This window comes from Macaca thibetana, chromosome 11, assembly GCF_024542745.1.
Source record: "Macaca thibetana thibetana isolate TM-01 chromosome 11, ASM2454274v1, whole genome shotgun sequence".
NCBI lineage: Eukaryota > Metazoa > Chordata > Mammalia > Primates > Cercopithecidae > Macaca > Macaca thibetana.
In genome coordinates, this window is record NC_065588.1 from 81,020,449 (window position 1) to 81,040,602 (window position 20,154).

Below are 20,154 nucleotides of genomic sequence, written 5' to 3' on the forward strand. Positions count from 1 at the left end.
AATTCCACCTGAGGATTCTCCACGTTAGTATTCTATGACTTGAGATCATTAGTAGAGACTACCTGAGGCTTTCTGGGGTCCTTCAGAAAATGACCCACCCTGGTACTGCAGGCAGCTGAGGTCACTGGCAACTAGTTTTCTGCTCCATTTTCATTTCTCAATCTCCTAAAAGTGCCTTTCTCAGCCCTTATAATGGTTTTGGGAAGCTACTTGTTATTCATTTAAATCTTTTCCCCGTATTACAAATCTGTGATCACCTATGCATGATACACCATTCAATTCCATGCTTTTCCTTCATAAATTGCATAATGAAGACAGATGAAGCAGAAGGAATAAGGAGAAAAGGCAAAATAGATCAGTATTTGTTTATTTTTCTTGGAAATTAATACAAAGATTTCCTAGTCCCAGGGATACTTAGAGATGGATCAGATAAACATTTGTCAGAAAGTGCTGAAAATCAGTATTGTTTAAGGAATCTAATAATTATGTCTAAAATTAGCTTTAATGCTACAATATTGCATTCCTAAGAGCCATCATTGAATGGTAGGTGTTCTGAACCATTGTGGAATTGTTATTAAGTTATCTAAAATGTGATAGAATAATAGCAGTAATAGGACTGATAGCTTATATTACCACTTAAAACTATTTCTAGGTACAGGATTGCATAATTTCCTCCTAAAACTTTCCCTGTGGAAGCATTATTCTATCATTCTTTTCACTCTTCTAATTATTTTCAAATGATACAAAAATCTCCAATAAATTTATATATTAACACACACAAAATGTTTCATACAGACAAGACCCGATGCAATACATGTACTTTGGGAAATAGCAAAAAGTATAATTTACATGCTCCCTGATTTTACAGAGAACCTCAGAGTCATCCATAATCACCATGGGTCTGCCTCCTTATCCCTGCTTCTATACATTTTTCTCCCCATCCCACCACCACCACCAAGCTAATTTAAACTGAGCATGGAGATGACAGTTTAAAAAAAATCAGGATTATACAAATCACCTGATTTTAAACTTTCAGGGCTTCCACCTTTTTAAATTACAACATGCATATGCCTTTGGTCACTCAAGTTCTGCAAGACAGGGCTCCTGTACATCTCTCAAGCCTTATCTCGTAATACTGCACCCTTTCCCTTCCTATGCTGCAGCCACTCTACCCTTGTGTATCAACCTCCTTCCTTTGTGTTAGCATCTTCGTATTTTCAGTTCTCTCCCTTGTAAAATCATTGGTGTTTTCTTTGTTTGTTTGTTTGTTTTGAGATGGAGTTTCACTCTTCTTCCCCATGCTGGAGTGCAATAGTGCCATCTTGGCTCACTGCAACCTCTGCCTCCAGAGTTCAAGCGATTCTCCTGCCTCACCCTCCCAAGTAACTGGAACAACAGATGCCCACCACCATGCCAGTCTAATTTTCATATTTTTAGTAGAGACGGGGTTTCACCATGTTGGCCAGGCTGGTCTTGAACTCCTGACCTCAGGTGATCCATCCGCCTTGGCCTTCCAAATTGCTGGGATTACAGGCATGAGCCACCATGCCTGGCCCACTAGTGCTTTTTTCAAATAAAAAAAAATTTTTTTTTGAAATAATTTTTGAATTTATGTCAATGTTGTCAGCTAGTATTAAGAACTCGCAGAAGCCGGGCGCGGTGGCTCACGCCTGTAATCCCAGCACTTTGGGAGGCCGAGGCGGGCGGATCACAAGGTCAGGAGATCGAGACCACGGTGAAACCCCGTCTCTACTAAAAATACAAAAAATTAGCCGGGCGCGGTTGTGGGCGCCTGTAGTCCCAGCTACTCGGGAGGCTGAGGCAGGAGAATGGCGTGAACCCGGGAGGCGGAGCTTGCAGTGAGCCGAGATCGCGCCACTGCACTCCAGCCTGGGCGACAGAGCGAGACTCCGTCTCAAAAAAAAAAAAAAAAAAAAAAAAAAGAACTCGCAGAAGCACTTTTTCTAGAGTAGGACACTTGCATCGATAACCACAGCAAAATAATCACAATCGTGAAATTATCATTGATCAAATGTTGATTAAATATCATTATCTAATCCACAAACCTTATTCAAATCTCCTTGATTTTCCTTGTAATATGCTTCTAAGGACTAGATTCCAATCCAATATTGTATAATACTTTTAGTTGTCATGTTTCATTAGCTTTTAAAGACTGGAACGGTTGCTCAGGCTCTCACTGTATTTCATGGTTTTGAGAGATTAGAAGAATGCAAGCTAGTTGCTTTGCACAGTGTTTTATATTGATTTGTATTCTCATTACTTTGTATCAGAAAGTACATAATGGTTAATTGTCATTTTACTGATGATATTAACTTTTATCATTTTGTTAAGATAGTGCCAGGTTTCTCCACTGTAAAATTAAGTAATATATGCATTAATTAATGTATAAGTTTAATTATTTTGTGAGAAATATACTCTGACACTTTGTAACTGTCCTGTTCCTCATCAAAATTTCACCCACCAATTTGCATCCATTTAAGATTCATGCATTAATTATTACTATGATGATCGCCAAATGCTGATTACCCAATTCCATCATTTCTTTTGCACTTATTAGTCAGCAATCTACTTAAGCAGAATTTGCCCTCTCTTCCATTTAATATTTATTCAGTTATTGTTTATTTATGGATTTTAGATTTCTGTTCTACTCAAAATGTTGACATTGTTACTATAGTTATTTTGACACTCAAATTATCTTATATTTGTTCAGTGGAAGCCTGTTCAGTGTTGCTGCTATATCTTTTTGACACACCTACATTGTTCTTTGAGCACATTCTTACTCCAAGACCAAGTGGTTTCCAGCTCATCTTGTATTTCCTTGCCCAAGCCTTGGAGTGAGCCACTTCTTCAAAGAACCTTGGTTCATTTTAGTGAAGAATTATATTTATGAACCAAGACCAATGTGCTAATGTGCTCATTTCAAATGAAGCATCACTGTATATTGACTGGTCTGTGGAGAGAGTTGGGAAATATATATATATATATATATATATATATATATACACACACACGTATGTATATTTACACATACACACATATGTGTGTGTATATATATACATACACATACAAACTCACACATATGTATCTATTTTAATATCAACTTATATATAATTTATTCTTGAAAATCATGATTTCACGCTGCTACTTCAAATTCTAGCCATTCCATTTCCATGTCTGTAACTCCATTTTTTAACAGTGTGAAACTTAGCTTCCTTTTTCCTCAATTTGTTTGCTTATTTTCTTCATCCTCTTATATTGTATGTAGCAATCTGATAGCAGTCTTGGTAACAGCTCAACACCTATGCAGGGGGAAAAATGAAAAGAAAAACAAAGAAAGAGATAATCTCACCATGTCTTTCAACTAGTTCAATTTCACCCTTGAGGTCTTAGCTCAAATGCAACTACCCTTTAAAATGGCCTTTTCACACAGGGCCACACAGGTCCCAAGTGAAAATATAAGTACATTGACTACCTAGTTTTTATAATGTTGTTTTTTTCAATGTGTCAAATTTTTGATGCTTTATTCCAGTAAACTGGTTAAGATCTTAGACTCTTTGAGATTTGATTCTGCCAATTATTAGCATTATGAAATTGGGTGATAGATTTCAATTCTCAAATATAAAATGGAGCTCACTGTACAAAGACAGCTAACTCATCCAGATGTTGTAAAGAACAAATGAGATCAGAACTTAAAGTTCTTGGCATGAGTTTTATCTGGCATGTAGTAATCACTTAACTAAGAAACGTTAGCTGTTGCTGAAATATATTTGCGGTAGTATTGTTGTTGTTATCAGGTTCAATTGATGTTAATATTATCTTTAACACTCTTCAGATTTTTTCCTACAATAATTTATGTATCCTCCAAATCATAACTACATGCTATACGGTTACCATTAAACTGTCTGAAGATTTTTTCTTAAGAAACATATAAATTCACAGCAATAAAAATCTTGCATAATTTTAGCATAGTATTCATAAGGATGTGAATATATTGATTATGTTAGCCTACAAATTACAAAGAGATTCTGTTATTTTCAAGTTGATTCATGGCATTTTACACACGCTAATACACACCCACATATATAGATGCATAATACATGCCTAAGCAATGACGAAAAAACTGACAAATTCATCTTTTGTTTATATTTTAATAAAAGTGTTTTTAAAATATATTAATAATGTCCAGAATTGTTACTAGAAAATCAACACATTATATCAATTTTCTTGCTGCTTGCTTTTATTTAGAAAAAATTTTCTTGCTGTTGCAGCTTTATGGCGTTTGCAGTGAAAACAATATGTTTCAAAAAAAAAAAAAAAAAATGATTGTCTGTATTTTGTTTTTACGAATCAATAATGTTGGTCTCTCGTGTTTTTTAAGTAAAGGTTTCATTTCTAAATAGAAATAAAATACATTTTATTTTAAAGTTGAATGATAATAGAGTGTACAAAATAAAACTAAAACAACAACAATAACCAAAAACAAGAGGATTTTACATCAACTACACCTTCCAAGCAACCAATTATTAGCGTCAATTTACTTGGACATAACATCAATGAAAGTAGTTGAAAACCTACTGGTATGGAAATGTTCCACTGCCCTCTTATGGAAGATACTTGAATGACACTCAATGGTTTCACACATCACGTTTGGAGTGAAGATATAAATAAGATTACAGTAAACAATATGGTTTGATTCATTACACTTTATTCTGTTCATTTATTGTTTAGATTTTTGTAAGTTAATTTCCTAACTACAAAATATTTTAAAATTATATTTGTATAATATTAAAATTCCCCTTGAACTAATCAGTATAGAATTTTGATAAATTTCCTTCTCATATATCTTCCTTCAAACTTGTATCAGAATTATAACAGTATGCTTAGTGAAAAATTAAAATACAGTAGTTGAGCATTTATCTTTGCAGGTGGGTGACAATGCTTCATTTTAATGTTTAAATCATGGCTGGTTAACACAGATGGAAAAGCTGGATAGATGTGGAAAATAATAGTTCACATTATATAATATGTATTATTTGACATGCATTGTTCTAGGTCTAAAGTATTCCACATTATTAATCCACTATATGCTTACATCAACCTTATGAACCAAGTACTGTTATCATTTCTAATTCAGATGGAGGTATGGAAAAGTTACATGAATTATTCAAAGTCATTTGGATTCAAAGTAGCAGAGCTGGTATTTCAGCCAAGGCAACCTGGTTTCAAATAATTTATGTGAAGATCTTAGGCCTACCTTGTTTTATTACACTTTGCTTTACTGAGCTTTGCACATACTGTGATTTTTCTTTTACAAATTGATGGTTTCTTCCAACCCTTAATCCAGCTAGTCTATCAGAATCAATTTTCCAACACCATGCTCACTTCATGTCTCTATGTCACATTTTGGTAATTATTGAAATATGTTAAGCTTTTATATTATTATCACAACTTCTGTGGTGATCTTTTATGTTAGATTGTTGTTGTTTGGGGGTACCATTAACCTCCCCCTTATAAGACAGCAAACTTAATAAATGTTGCCGGTGTTCTGACTGTTTCACCAACTGACTTTTCCCCAGTCTCTCTTACTCCTAGGGCCTCCCTATTCTCTGAGACTCAAGAATATAAAAACTAGGCCAATTAATCGCATTACAGTTCTAAGTGTTCAAGCGAAAGGAAGTGTTACTCATCTCTCACTTTAAATCAAAAGCTAGAAATGATCAAGCTTAGTGAGGAACGCATGTCAAAAGCTGATATAGGCCGAAAGCTGATATAGGCTGAAAGTTGATATAGGCTGAAAGCTAGGCCTCTTACACCAAACAGGTAGCCAAGTTGAGGATGCAAAAGAAAAGTTTCTGAAGGAAATTAAAAGTGCTACTTCAGTTATCACACCAATGATAAGAAAGCAAAACAGCTTTATTACTGATACACAGAACGTTTTAGTGATTTGGATAGAGGATCAAACCAGCCACAACGTTCTCTTAAGCTAAGCGTAATCCAGAGCAAAGTACTAACTCTCTTCAATTCTATGAAATCTGAGAGTAGTGAGAAAAAAAGAAAAAAACTGAAGCTAACAGAGGTTGATCCATGAGTTGAAGGAAAGAAGGCATCTCCATAACATAAAAGTACAAAATGAAACAGAAAGTGCTTATGGAGAAGTTGCAGAAAGTTATCTAGAAGATCCAGGAAAGATAATTAGTGGGATGACTACACTAAATAATAGATTTTCAGTGTAGATGAAATAACTTTGTATTTTAAGGAGATGTAACCTAAAACTTAAAGTCAATGTCTAGCTTTAAATCTTCAAAAGACAGGCTGACTCTCTTGTTAGAGGCTAATGCAGCTAACAACTTTAAGTTGAAGCCATTGTTCATTTACCATTCCATCAATCCTAGGACCCTTTAGAATTACACTAAATCTACTCTGCCTGTACTCTCTAAATGTAACAACATAGCCTGGATGACAGCACATGTGTTTATAATATGGCTTACTGAGTATTTTAAGTGCAGTGTTCACTGTTAAGAACTACTCCTCATGGGGGAAAAAAAAAAAAACCCTTTTAAAATCGTATTGCCCATTGCCAATGCACCTGTTCATCCAAGAGCTCTGATGGAGATGTACAAGATTGATGTTGTTTTCATGTCTGCTAATACATTCTTCAGCCCAAAGAGCAAGGAGTAATTTTGGCTTTCAAGTCTTATTATTTAATGAATACATTTTGTAAAACTATAGCCGCCAAAGATAATGATTCTTTTGATGAATCTAGGCCAAGTATATTGAAAACGTCTGGAAAATTATCACCATCTAGATGCCATTAAGAACATTAGTGATTCATGGGAGGAGGTCAAAGTATCAACATTAACAGCAGTTTGGAAGAAGTTGATTCCAGCCCTCATGGATGACTTTGAGGAGTTCAGAGACTTAAATGGAGAAAGGAAGCGTAGACACGATGGAAATAGTAAGTGAACTGGAATCAGTAAGTGGAGCCCGAAGTTGAGACTGAATTGCTGCAATCTCATGATTCAAATTCAATAGATAAGAAGTTGCTTCTAGTGGATGAGCAAAAAAAGTGGTTTCTTGAGATGAAATATACTTGTAGTGAAAATGCTATCGACATTGTGGAAATGACAAGAAAGGATTTATAATACTGCATAAACTAACTTGATAAAGCGGCAACAGGGTTTGAAAGGATTGAATCCAATTTTGAAAGAAGTTCTGTGGGTAAAATGCTATCAAACAACATCACATCCTTCACAGAAATCTTTCACAAAATGAAGTCAACCTATGGGACAACCTTTATTGTCTTCTTACTTTTAGAAATTGCCACAGCCACCCTAACTTCAGCAACCACCACCCTGATCAGTCAAGTGGATATAGGTAATAGCATGTAGAAAGAAATTAAGTCAACAGTGCAACCATCAACATCAAGGTTAAATCCTCCACTAGCAAAAAAATTAAGACTCACTGATGACTCAAATGAATATTAGCATTTTTTAGCAACAAAATATTTTTAATTAAAATATGTACCCTATTTTTTATGCATAATACTATTGCACAGATAGTAGACTACAGTATTGTGTAAACTTTCTATGCACTGGGAATTTTAAAAATCCATGTGACTCACTTATTGTGATATTTGCTTGATTCAGGTGGTCTGGAACTGAACTTGCAAAATCTCTAAGGTATGCTGTGTATTTATCCATGATCCCCAAAGAGAACTTAGCAATGGTCAGCTCATCTCTACTTATATCATTATAATGAGTTTCCACAATTTAAGTGGGAAACTAATTTGATCCTATAATAAGAGTGTGATTGTTCAGATGGGGCTCTGTTTATTCTCCTCTAATGCTTCTTCCTCCTTCGATACCTGCTTCCCTTCTACCCCATCTACTTTAAAAAAAAAATACAAATACAAAAAGCATGTGTCTTCCATGTCAAGTGCTGTGTAAGTTCTGGGAACATGATTCTGAACAAAACAAAACACCTCACTTCTGGGAGTTTATAGACTACTGTAAGAAACATAATTTCAATACAGTAATGAATGCTGTTCCAAGGGTGAACAGAGCACATAATCAGGGCAAACAGCCCCACAGAAGAAAATACAATCTAAACTAAGAACCGAAAGATGTGCTGATTTTAGTCAATGATTAAGGGAAGAATGGTATAGGTAATAGCATGTAGAAAGAAATGAAGTAGAAGAAATTTAGAATACAATAGTTAAAGAACGATGAATATAGCAATTGCTAGGGGACAGAGGCAGAAACCTATTGCAAAGAAGGAGGGTTACCATCTTAAACACTTTGTACTAAAGGAAATAAAAAGACTTAAAATGATTTTTGTACCTTAGAAGGTGTATGTTTATGTAAAATCTTGTTTCTTTATGTTTTCTTTGCTTAAAACTTTATTTATACACCTCTACTAATATGTAATTTTAAAAGAAAATGTGTTTGTATTTCTCTGTAGAAATAAACTTAGTAAAATAATATTAAAAGGTCTACATTATTGATTTCTAAAAACAAAATACAATCATTAAAAGTGTTCTCCTAAATGAAAGCAAGCATCAAGAAAACTGATACAGTATATTCATATTCCAATAACAATTCTGGACATTAGTAAAATATTTTGAAAACACTTTCATTAAAATATAAATAGTGAAAAGATTAATTAGCTAGATTTTTTCATCACTGCTTTGGCATTATTGTGTGTGTGTGTGTGTTTATGTGTATTACTGTGTGTTAAATGCCATAAATCATCTTTGATAATAATAAAACCTCTTTGTATTAAGTAGGCTAGCACAATAAATTTATTTACATCATTTTGAATAATATGCCATATATGTCTAATACTGCTAAGATAATAATATAGATTTCACTATTTTCGTTCATATTTCTAGAGAAAAATACAAATAACTGAAAAATTTAAAAGTATAATTCTAGTCTGATCATTCTCTTAAAAATACGTCAGGCTTGATAGTTATTCAATGAGCCAGACAAGGTTGCCATGCCTGGCTGATCAGTGAAGGACATCAAAGAATGGAAAACAAAAGTAGGAGCTCACAGTCCATTACTCTGTCCCGTTCACATTTTTCTTTAATGATATTACACAGCTAATACTATTTTATATTAAAAGATAAAATCTCATCCACATATAGTTAGTCCTTCATCTCTGATAATCAAAACTATAATGTGAAGACAGAAATTTATAATTCTATTCAGTCTATTATCAAGTAATTATACTTTTTATTAAGACAAAGCATAATTTAATGCCAAAAATATTTTCTCCCTATATGAAAAACTTTTTTATGGCCTTAACATTACCTGAAATTGTATGACTATAATTTTAAAAAGTTATTATGCTTTAATAATATACAACTATTGAATTTTCTGAAACAAACTACTTGTGAAATTTCAGATATTTTCACGTAGTCATCAAAAATTGATGAGATAGAAAATTAGCTGGCGGAATCAAGGCAAAATCTCAGAATTACTGTTTATCAACATTACATGCATCATGAAATGCACAGTAATGATGAGAATGTGAAAAAAAGTGAATGTTTCTACCCATCCCTATCATAGAGGTTTTTGCTCACTCTGCCTAAGTGAATCAGTTCTAACAGCTTAATTTAAACAAATTGGAAATTTGAAAATTTGGAACCTCTGGAAAACTGAAGTTTAGTATTGAACTACTGTGTTTTCTAAAAACACACAGGTAAATATACAACAAATTCATAACAAAAATAAGTGTTGTTTTTGCTATTGAAACGAATGAATAGCAAAACCAGAAGATAGATTTATTTACTTATTTTGGTTGAAATTTGTTTGAATATAAATATTTTATTAACAGTTGAGAAAAAATAAAAATGAAACGGTCTTGGATAAGAAAATGCTCCCTCTGCTTTATGGATGAGTTATTATTAAAAGAGTTATAAAGTAAAAACACAATAGAAAATAACTTCCATATCATGATATTAAAGTGTATATGATGTAAAAGGTCAGACTTATTTTACTGAAACTAATTCCTAGAACCAGTTTGCCAGTTGCCTCATCTGGCGAAAGAAATGGAGAGTAGGGCTGGGCATGGTGGCAAGAGCCTATATAGTCCCAACTACTCAGGAAGCAAGGCAGGAAGATGACTTGAGCCTAGGAGTTTGAAGCTGTAGTGTACAATGATCACATTAGTGAATAGGTACTGCACTCTAGCCTGGGCACCATGGGGAGAAAAAGAAAAAAAAAAGAAAGAAGAAATGAAAGGGAAGGAAGAGAAGGAGAAGAAGGGGGAAAGAATGGAGGAAGAAGGGAGGGAGAGAAGTAAGGAAGGAGGGATGAAGAAAGGAAGGAGGGAGGGATGAAGGGAGGAAAGAAAAAAGGAGGGAAGGAGGGGAAGGGAGGGAGAAACAGAGGGAGGGAGGAAGGAAGAAAAGAAAGTGAAAGAAGAAAAAAAGAAAGTAGGAAAGAAAACAGAGAAAGAAAGGAAATAAAGAAAAGAAAGAAAGAAGGAAAGAAAGAAAAAGAAAGAAAGAAAGAAAGAAAGAAAGAAAGAAAGAAAGAAAGAAAGAAAGAAAGAAAAAGAAAGAAAGAAAGAAAGAAAGAAAAAGAAAGAAAGAAAGAGAGAGAGAGAGGGAGGGAGGGAGGCAGGGAGGGAGGGAGGGAGGGAGGGAGGGAGGAAGGAAGGAAAAAAGAAAGGAAGGAAGAAAGGAAGGAAGGGGAAAGAGAAAAAAGAGAGAGAGAAAGAGAAAGAAATAGGGTAGATATTGCTATTTTAGAATCGCTGGTTGTTTGGTTGGTTGTCTATTTCAACATTGCATTACTTGATACAGGAACTCAGAAAAAACGAATTTGAAAATATTAAATCTCTTGTAGGAATGCTTACATAAAGAAAGAATTCAAATTATTATTTTGAAAAGTGGATTAAGAAAGTATAGAGTGAATAGTTAAACTTTGGTCTGATTTGTTTAGCAGAGATTTGGATATCCATGTCCCTTCTGCTGAGACAGGCAATCTTCATTGTTCAGTTCTATAAGATATTAATTTCATTATTGTAATGCTCATATGTTCCTTTTAATATTTGCTCAAGCTAAAATCTTTAAAATTGAGGTTTAAAAAGGCATATCCCCGATGAGACGAAGAGTGCTCTGGAGGGAATAAATCTAAGCCAGGGGTCTGCATTATGAATTCTATTGACCTTGCAGTAATGTTTGTAAATGCTAATAATGAGCAGATAGAATGGGTGCCACATTGCTTTTGTGCTTGAAAATTTTAAAATTTACTCTATATTATCAGGTCAAGGTTTGCTGGGGTTTCATGTTCTACTTTTTATTTTTATTTTTATTTTTATTTTTTGCTTTTTATAATGAAACATTCCTTTAAAAACACTGAAACAACAAATTTTTGTAACTAGAATAATAGACTGTTCCGAAAAAAATTCTATTCTCAGAAAAATAAATGTCAATCTCTACTAATTAGTTTTTTAAAAAATCTTCTTTACTGTGCAACTGAATATACTTTGAAAAGGCAATCGATGAAAAATAATAGCAGCGGGGATATCACCACTCATCTACAGGGGATGGTTTCTTTTATTTACACGGCACCACATATGGTATTGCACAGGCATTACATGGCACATTTTTGCTGTTCAAACAAATCAAGTGTTTTTGGCCTTGGTGGTGACGGTGTGGGTACATAGGTTTTGATGGTGGTGCTAAAAACAATCATGGTGTGTTAAAGCAATAACCAAATCCAAAGGGCATTTAATTTAGGATAAGATAATGTGTAGTCCCTTTTTTTCTTTTCACCTCCATATGAGAGGCATTCTTAAGACAAACTTTTAGGTAGAATTTCATGTCATAATAACTAGAAGATGAGTCAGTTTTGGAGTCAAGCATTTGAGGCAAAGTAACATATGAAGCATTTTATTTCAGTTCCAAATTGTGAAGGTGAAAATATGCTCTACTCAGTAATATATAGCTTATGGAATGTTTTGTTTTGTTTTAATATTTCCAATAACTTTCTAGAGTTTTATGGTTTTCTCTTTTTGTCAAAACTTTATGGCTCAAAAATTTACAACTAAGCACTTTCATTTTCATTCTGTTTGAGAAAAGGCAATAATAATTTGTCTTATTTCATTTTGCGTTGCTATAACAGAATACCAAAGTCCGGGTAATTTATAAAGAAAAGAGTTTAATTAGCTCATAGTTCTGCAGGCTGAGAAGTTCAAGAAGCATGATGCCAGCATCTGCTTGGCTTCTGCTGAGGGCTTTTGTGCTGGTCACAACATGGTAGAAGGTCAAAAGGAAGAAGACGTGTGAAAAGGGACCAACCAGGAGGAACTTCCCTTTGCAACAACCCAATCTCACGGGCACTATTCCATTCTTACAAGAACTAATCCAGTCTCACAAGAGCGAGAACTCACTTCTGCAAGAAAGCCACCAAGCAATCCATGAGGGGTCCACTCTCATGACCCAAACGTTTCCCATCAGGCCCCATATTCCAATACTGCCACATTGCAGATAAAATTTCTACATGCATTTTAGTTGGGGAGAAACTATATCCAAAGGATATCAAAATCAGTATTTTACTTGTCATTTTTAAATTTTCTTTGCACCCATAAATCCTAACCAAGAATGCATATTAGAATAACTTTGAAGTTTTAAAAATATACCCTTGTCCTGCTTTCAATCCCAAAAGAATTTTTATTTAGTAGGTTGGAAATTGATATGGTTTGGCTCTGTGTCTCCATCCAAATCTCATCTTGAATTGTAATCCAAATTGTATTTCACATGTGTTGGGGGAGGGACATCATGGGAGGTGATTAGTTCATGGAGGTGGTTCCTTCATGCTGTTCTTGTGATAGTGAGTGAGTTCTCACAAGATATGATGGTTTTATAAGGGATTTTCCCTCTTCACTCAGCACTTCTCTTTCCTGCTGCCATGGGAAGAAGGACGTGTTTACTTTGCCTTCTGCCATGATTTTAAGTTTCCTGCGGCTTTCCTAGCCCTGCGGAACTATGAGGTAGTTGTACCTATTTCCTTTATAAATTATCCAGTCTCAGATATTTCTACATAGCAGTGTGAGAATAGATTAATACAGAAATATAGCTTTAACAAAGGTACAGGTGATTGAAAACATAATTTTAGTTAAGAAGCACTATGTATTGATATTGAATTTACTGGAACCACATACTCATTTGCTGATTTCTTAAAAAGAAGTAACTTCTGCATAAAAATACACACAAACACAAACACATGAAAATGCAAGCATATTTTCATGAAATTATGTCCTAAGATCTCCCTGCATCGATATACTAGACTATCTCATTATGACTCTCATACCTTACTCAGTACATTTTCTCCTTCATTCTTTTATGCTTTAATTTTTTATTTTTAATTATTGTGGGCACATTGCAGGTGTACATATTTGTGGCTGATATGGTTTGGCTATGTCCCCACCCAAATCTCATCTTGAATTGTAACTCCCACAATTCCTACATGTCATGGGAGGAACCCAGTAAGCGGTGATTGAATTAGGGGGGTGGGTCTTTCCTGAGCTATTCTTGCAATAGTGAATGAGTCTCACAAGGTCTGATGATTTTAAAAATGGGAGTTTCCCTGTACCAGTTCTTTTTGCCTGCCACCATCCACCATCCACATAAGGTGTGACTTTCTCTTCCTTTCCTTCCTCCATGATTGTGAGGCTTCTCCAGCCATGTGAAAGTGTAAGTTCATTAAACCTGTTTCTTTTGTAAATTGCCCAGTCTTGGGTATGTCTTTATCAGCAGCATGAAAATGGATTAATACAGCTGCATGCGGCCGGGCGCGGTGGCTCAAGCCTGTAATCCCAGCACTTTGGGAGGCCGAGACGGGTGGATCACTAGGTCAGGAGATCGAGACCATCCTGGCTAACACAGTGAAACCCCGTCTCTACTAAAAAATACAAAAAAAAAAAAAAACTAGCCGGGCGAGGTGGTGGGCGCCTGTAGTCCCAGCTACTCGGGAGGCTGAGGCAGGAGAATGGCCTGAACCCGGGAGGCGGAGCTTGCAGTGAGCTGAGATCCGGCCACTGCACTCCAGCAAGGGGGACAGAGTGAGACTCCGTCTCAAAAAAAAAAAAAAAAAAAAAAAAAAAAAAAAAAAAATACAGCTGCATGCATGAGACATTTTTATACAAACCTGCAATGCATAATAATAAACTCATGGAAATGGGGTAGCCATCCCCTCAAGCATTTATCCTTGTGTTACAAACAATCCAATTATACTCTTTTAGTTATTTTAAAATGTACAATTAAATTATTATTGACTATAGTCACCCTGCTGTGCTATCAATAGTAGGTCATAACTCATTCTTTATAACTATTTATTTTGACTCATCAAGCATCCCCACCTCCCCCACACTCCCCAACTCTCCTTCTACCTTTCCTAACCTATGGTAACCATCCTTCTACTCTCTATCTTAATCAGTTCCATTAGTTTGATTTTTAGATCTCTCAAATAACTGAAAACATTCAATGTTTGTCTTTCTGTGTCTGGCTTATTTCACTTAACAAGATGACATCCTCCAGTTCCATCCATGTTGTTGCAAATGACAGGATCTCTCATTCATTTTTATGACAGGATATATTCAATTGTGTAACTATCACATTTTCTTTAACCATTTATCTGTTAATGAAAACTTAGGTTGCTTCCAAATCTTGGCCATTGTTGTGACAAACATCGGAGTCTAGATATATCTTTGGTATACTGGTTCCCTTTCTTTTAGGCATATACCCAGCAGTAGGATTGCTGGATCACATGGTAGCTCTATTTTTAGGTTTTCAAGGAAACTCCAAAAGGTTCTCCATAGTGGTTGTACTATTTTACACCCCCACCAAGAGTGTACAAGGGTTCCCTTTTCACCACATCCTTGCTAACATTTGCTACTGACTGTCTTTTGTTTCTCTGCATTCTCTATTCTGTTCCACTGGTCTATGTGTCTATTTTTATGGCAGTATCATGGAGTTTTGGCTAGTATAGCTTTGAACTATAATTCAAAGTTTGGCAATATGATTCCCCTGGTTTTATTCTTTTTGCTCAGGATGCTAAAAATGGGGCCTTGAAGTCCCTGGCTATTATTTTATTGGAGTTTCTGTCTCTCTTTAGATCTGATAATATTTGCTTTATATATCTGGGTTCTTCAATGTTGGTCACATATATATTTATAATTGTTATATCTTCTTACTGAATTTACCCCTTTATCATTAAATAATGACCTTCTTCATTTTTTTATAGTTTTTGTATTGAAATCTATTTTGTCTGACATAAGTATAGCTACTCTTGCTCTTATTTGTTTGTTTCCAGTAATTTGGAATATCTTTTTCCATCTTTTATTTTCAGTCTACATGCATTTTTATAAGTGAAGTGTGTTTCTTGTAGGTGACAGATTATTTGTTCTTGTTTTTTAATCCATTCAGCCGCTCTATGTCTTTTGATTGGAGTATTTAGTTCATTTATAATCAATGCTATTATTGACAAGCAAGGACTTCCTCTTGCCATTTTGCTAAACTTTTTCCAGTTGTTTCATTGTCTTCTCTTTTTTCTTTTCTGCCTGTATTTCTTTTAGTGGATATTGTTTTCTCTGGTGGTATGATTTAATTTTTTACTTTTTGTATATCCATTGTATGTTTTTCAATTTGAGGTTACCATGAAGCTTGCAAATACTATCTTATAATACATTATTTTAAACTGATGACAACTTAATACTACTTGTATAAATGAACAAATATGCCAGAAGAAACCTTATAAAAACTCTATACTGTAATTTAATCCCCTACTTTACAAACTGTTTTTCTTTCTCTTCATATCTTATTGTACTATGTCTGAAAAGTTGTTGTACTCATTTTTAATGGTTCATCGTTCAGTCTTTCTACTTAAGATATGAGTATTTCATACACCCCAATTACAATGTCATAATATTCTATCCTTTTCTATGAGCTTACTATTATGTGTGAGTTTTGTATCTTCTTGCTTATTAAAGTCATTTTCTTCCAAATTCAAGAACTCCCTTTAGCATTTTTTTGTAGAAGAGGTCTGGTATGAATGAAATCTCTCAGCTTTTGTTTGCTTGGGAAAGCTTTTATTTCTCTTTCAGGCTTGAAGAATATATTTGCCATATATACCATACTAGCGTAAAAGTTTTTTTTTTTTTTAATTTTATTTTTGGCTTCAGCACTTTAAATATGGTATGCCACTCTTTTTTGGCCTGTAATCTTGCCACTGAAAAGCCTGCTCCCAGACACACTGACATTCCATTATACGTTATTTATTTCCTTTCTCTTGCTGCTTTTAGGAGCTTTTCTTTATCCTTGACCTTTGGGAGTTTGGTTATTATATGCATCAACATAGTTTTCTTTGGCTGAAATCTGCTTAGTGTCCTATAACCTTCTTGCATTTGAAAGCTGATATTCTCTAGGTTTAGGAAGTTCTCTATTATTATCCCTTTGAATGAACTTTCTACCCTGGTCTCTTTCTCTATCTCCTCTTTAAGGGCAGTAACTCTTAGATTTGCCCTTTTAGGCTATTTTCTATATCTTATAGACATGCTTGATTCTTTTTATTTTCTTACGTGTCCTCTGACTGTATTTCAAATAGTCTGTCTTCAAGCTCACTAATTCTTTCTTCTGCTTAATCAGTTCTGCTATTAAGAGATTGATGCATTTTCATTATGTCAATTGCACTTTTCAACTCCAGAATTTCTGCTTCTTTCTAATTATTTCAATCTCTTTGTTAAATTTATCTGATAGAATTCAGAATTTCTTCCTTGTGTTATCTTGAATTTCTTTGAGTTTCCTCAAAACAACTATTTGAAATTCTCTGTCCAAATGATCACATATCTCTTTTTCTCCAGGGCTGGTCCCTGGTGCCTTTTAGTTCATTTAGCAAGCTCATGTGTTTCTGAATCATCTTGATGCTTATGGATGGTCAGTGCTTCCGGGGATTGACGAGTCAGGTGTTTATTGTACTCTTTGCAATCTGGGCTTGTTTGTGCCTGTCCTTCTCGAGAAGGCTTTCAAGGTATTCAAAAGGACTTGGGCCCGAAGCCCAATAATGCTGTTTTGTTTTGTTTTATTTGCAGATTCACAGAGATACCACCTTGGTGACTTGAATAAGATCTGGGAACATTTTCTGGATTACCAGGGAGAGACACTTGTTCTCTTCCCTTAATTTCTCTCAAATAAATGGAATCTTTGTACTGAGCCACCTGCAACTGGGAGTGTGGCACTGAAAGTACCCCTGTGGTAAACACTACTGGAACTATGCTGGGTTTGACCTGAAGCCAGCATGACACTATGTCTCACCCAATGCCCTCTGTAATGACTACCTGGCTACCACCTGTGTTCATTCAAGGCCCTACAGCTCCACAATCGGTAGGTAGCAAAGCCAACCAGTTCCTTCCTTTCAGGTCCTTCCTTTCAGGTGGTGGGTTCTCCCAGGTCCCAGACAGGTCCAGAGATGCTGTCCGGGAGGCAGGGATTAGAGTCAAAAATCTTAAAAATATACCTGATGTTCTATTCTTCTGCAGCTAAGCTGGCACTCAAAGCACAAGACAAAATTCTTTCCACTCTTTCCCCCCTTTCCTCAGTCAGGAGCCTCTCTGTGGCCACCATCACCACCAGCCCATAAGGTTCTCTGCCAGACCACCACTGATGTTCACTTAAAGACCAAGTACTCTTCAGTCAGCTATGGTGGATGCTGCCAGGACTGGGACACACCCTTCAGAAAAGTGGGCTCCCCTCTGGCCAAGAGCTGGTCCAGAAATACTGTCCAAGAGCCTAGTCCTCAGCTCAGAGACCCCAAGACCGTGCTTGTTGCCCTAGCCCATTGTGGCTGAGCTGGTACCCAAGGTGCAAGACAAAGTCCTCTATTTTCTCCCTGATTTACTTAAACAGAAGGAGTCTTTTACCATTGTCACTAGAGCTGGGAGTATGCTGGTTCACATCTGAAGCCAGTACATCTCAGAGCCCAAGGCCCATGGCATACTGCTTGGGTATCACTACTGGTTATTCAAGGCACAAGGGCTCTTTAGTCAGCAGGTGGTAAGTCCTGCCGGGACTGGGTCTTTTCCTTCAGGGCAGAAGGCTCCCTTTTGGCCCAAGATGTGTCTAGAAGTGTCACCCAGGAGCTAGCATCTGGAATGGGGACCTCACAGCTCTACCCTGTGCCCTATCCTACGGTGGCTGAGCTGGTATCCAAGATGCAAGATACAGTCCTTCTTACTGTTTAATCTCTCCTCAAGCAAAAGGAAGGAGTCATTTTTGTTGCTGTGAGTCACACTGCCTGGGGTTGGGGGAGTGGTGGCACAGGCACTACTCCCTTAACCACCCAGGCTGGTGTTTCCCTAGGTCATGTGCCTCCGTAGTCCATCCTAGTCCCAGCCCAGCAGTAGGAATTGCCTAGGAATTGCAGTCCTTGTGTCCTAGACTGCCTTTCAAGTTTACCTAGGACCCCAGAGCACTTTGGCCCATGTTGTTGAGGCTTGCTGAGACACCCAAGTTTTGACTGCTGGGATGGGCGATTTCCTTCTGGCTATGCATGGTCCAAATACTCTCCCTGTGCACAGATGCTGACTGAGCCCAGCACAGCTTTTCTCTCTACTGTGGGAGGGCAGCACTGAGTTAAATGAAAAAGTCCCTTAGTCACTGTGCTTTCCCTTCCCCAAGTGCACACCCTGCACAGCAGGCCCTCTATTAGGAAATGGGAAAGAGGTGGCTTCAGCAATTCAAGAATGTCCCCTACCCTCTTCAATGCCTGTTTCAGCAATACGAAGTTAAAACCAGTATTATGAATGTTCACCTGATTTTTTTTGTTCTTGTGATCGTGCTTTTCTGTGTACATGCAGTTGTTAAAATTTGGTGTTCCTGCAAGAAAGATAAAAGGTGTAGGCTTCTATTCCACCATGATGCTCCACCCCGTCATCCTTGTATTCTACTCCAGAACATTTATTATCCCTCCCGTCTCAGTCCCTAGTCTCCTTTCTGTTTGAAGACAGACGAATCTTGGCTACATCACATGGAGGTGCAACATTAGGCCATAGTTTATAGAAGTAGTGGAAAGCAACACAAATTTGAAAGCCTCAAATTTTACAGTATAGAGAAGGCTATTTCAAACTGCTATTTGTGGATTAAATCTTACATTGCCTGGGAAAAGGCAGGTAGCAGTTCTCACTGGCAAACAAGAGAAAATGGAAAAAAATGAATAGCATTTATACTCTAATTATAATGGTGTCTTGCATAAAGTACTTATAATAAGTTAGAATTTTAGTTAATAGATCCTGAGTGAATAAATCAATAAATAAGTGTACAGCTGAAGAACTGACTGCATGAAGGAAGCAAAAAGAAGAGCACTTTGTCCATTTTTCTTTAACTTCTTTGGCCAGATTTCCTTATCTGCCAAGTGAAACCATAATAAGGGTTTTAAATTCTATTTCAACTCAAAAATAATATTCCTGCATTGTTCATATTACTCAGTGAATAGAAGGATGCAGAAATAATTCCTAGTGCAAGGCAGGCACCCAAACTGTAGATTATATCAAAAGGAAATGAAATCAGCACCTCATGGAAGATCTGTGCTCCCACATGCATTGCAGCATGATTCATAATAGCCAAGATATGGAAACAATCTAAGTGTCAATCAATGGATGAATGAATTAAGAAATTATGATATATATACACAATGGAATATTATACCATTTGCAAAAGCATGGATAAATTTGGAGGACATTATGCTAAGTGAAGTAAGCCAGACACAGAAAGAAATAGAGAAATAGAGCATGACCTCACTTATATGTAGAAACAAACAAACAAAAAAAAGCCAAGTATATGGAAACAGAGAGTAGAACAGTTGATTACCAGGAGTGGGAAGAAGGTGAAAATGGGGAGAAGTAGGTCAAAAGGTTCAAAGTTATATAGATGAATAACTCTAGAGGTCTCATGTAAAACATGAAAATAATAGTTAATAATATTGTATTGAATACTGAAAAAATTGCTAAAAAAATAGATTTTAGGTTCACTTGCCACCAGAAAAGGCAACTATGGGAGATGATTGACAAGTTAATTGCTGCAACTATGTTTATGTATATCAAAACAGCATATTGTACACCTTACATATA

General features: G+C 35.9%; 1 protein-coding gene across 2 annotated transcripts in view; it reads right to left on the minus strand.

Annotated features, from left to right (window-relative positions):
• Positions 1-3,145: 3,145 nt before the first annotated feature.
• SLC6A15 (solute carrier family 6 member 15) overlaps positions 3,146-20,154 on the minus strand; it is a 70,029-nt gene continuing 53,020 nt past the window's right edge. Inside the window, exon 13 of one of the 2 annotated variants that reach the window (XM_050746642.1) lies at positions 3,146-3,320. In XM_050746642.1, the coding sequence (XP_050602599.1) occupies positions 3,226-3,320 (95 nt within the window). In that variant the 3' untranslated portion in view covers positions 3,146-3,225. The remainder of the gene's footprint in view (positions 3,321-20,154) is intronic. The other variant, XM_050746641.1, reaches the window with a different exon arrangement.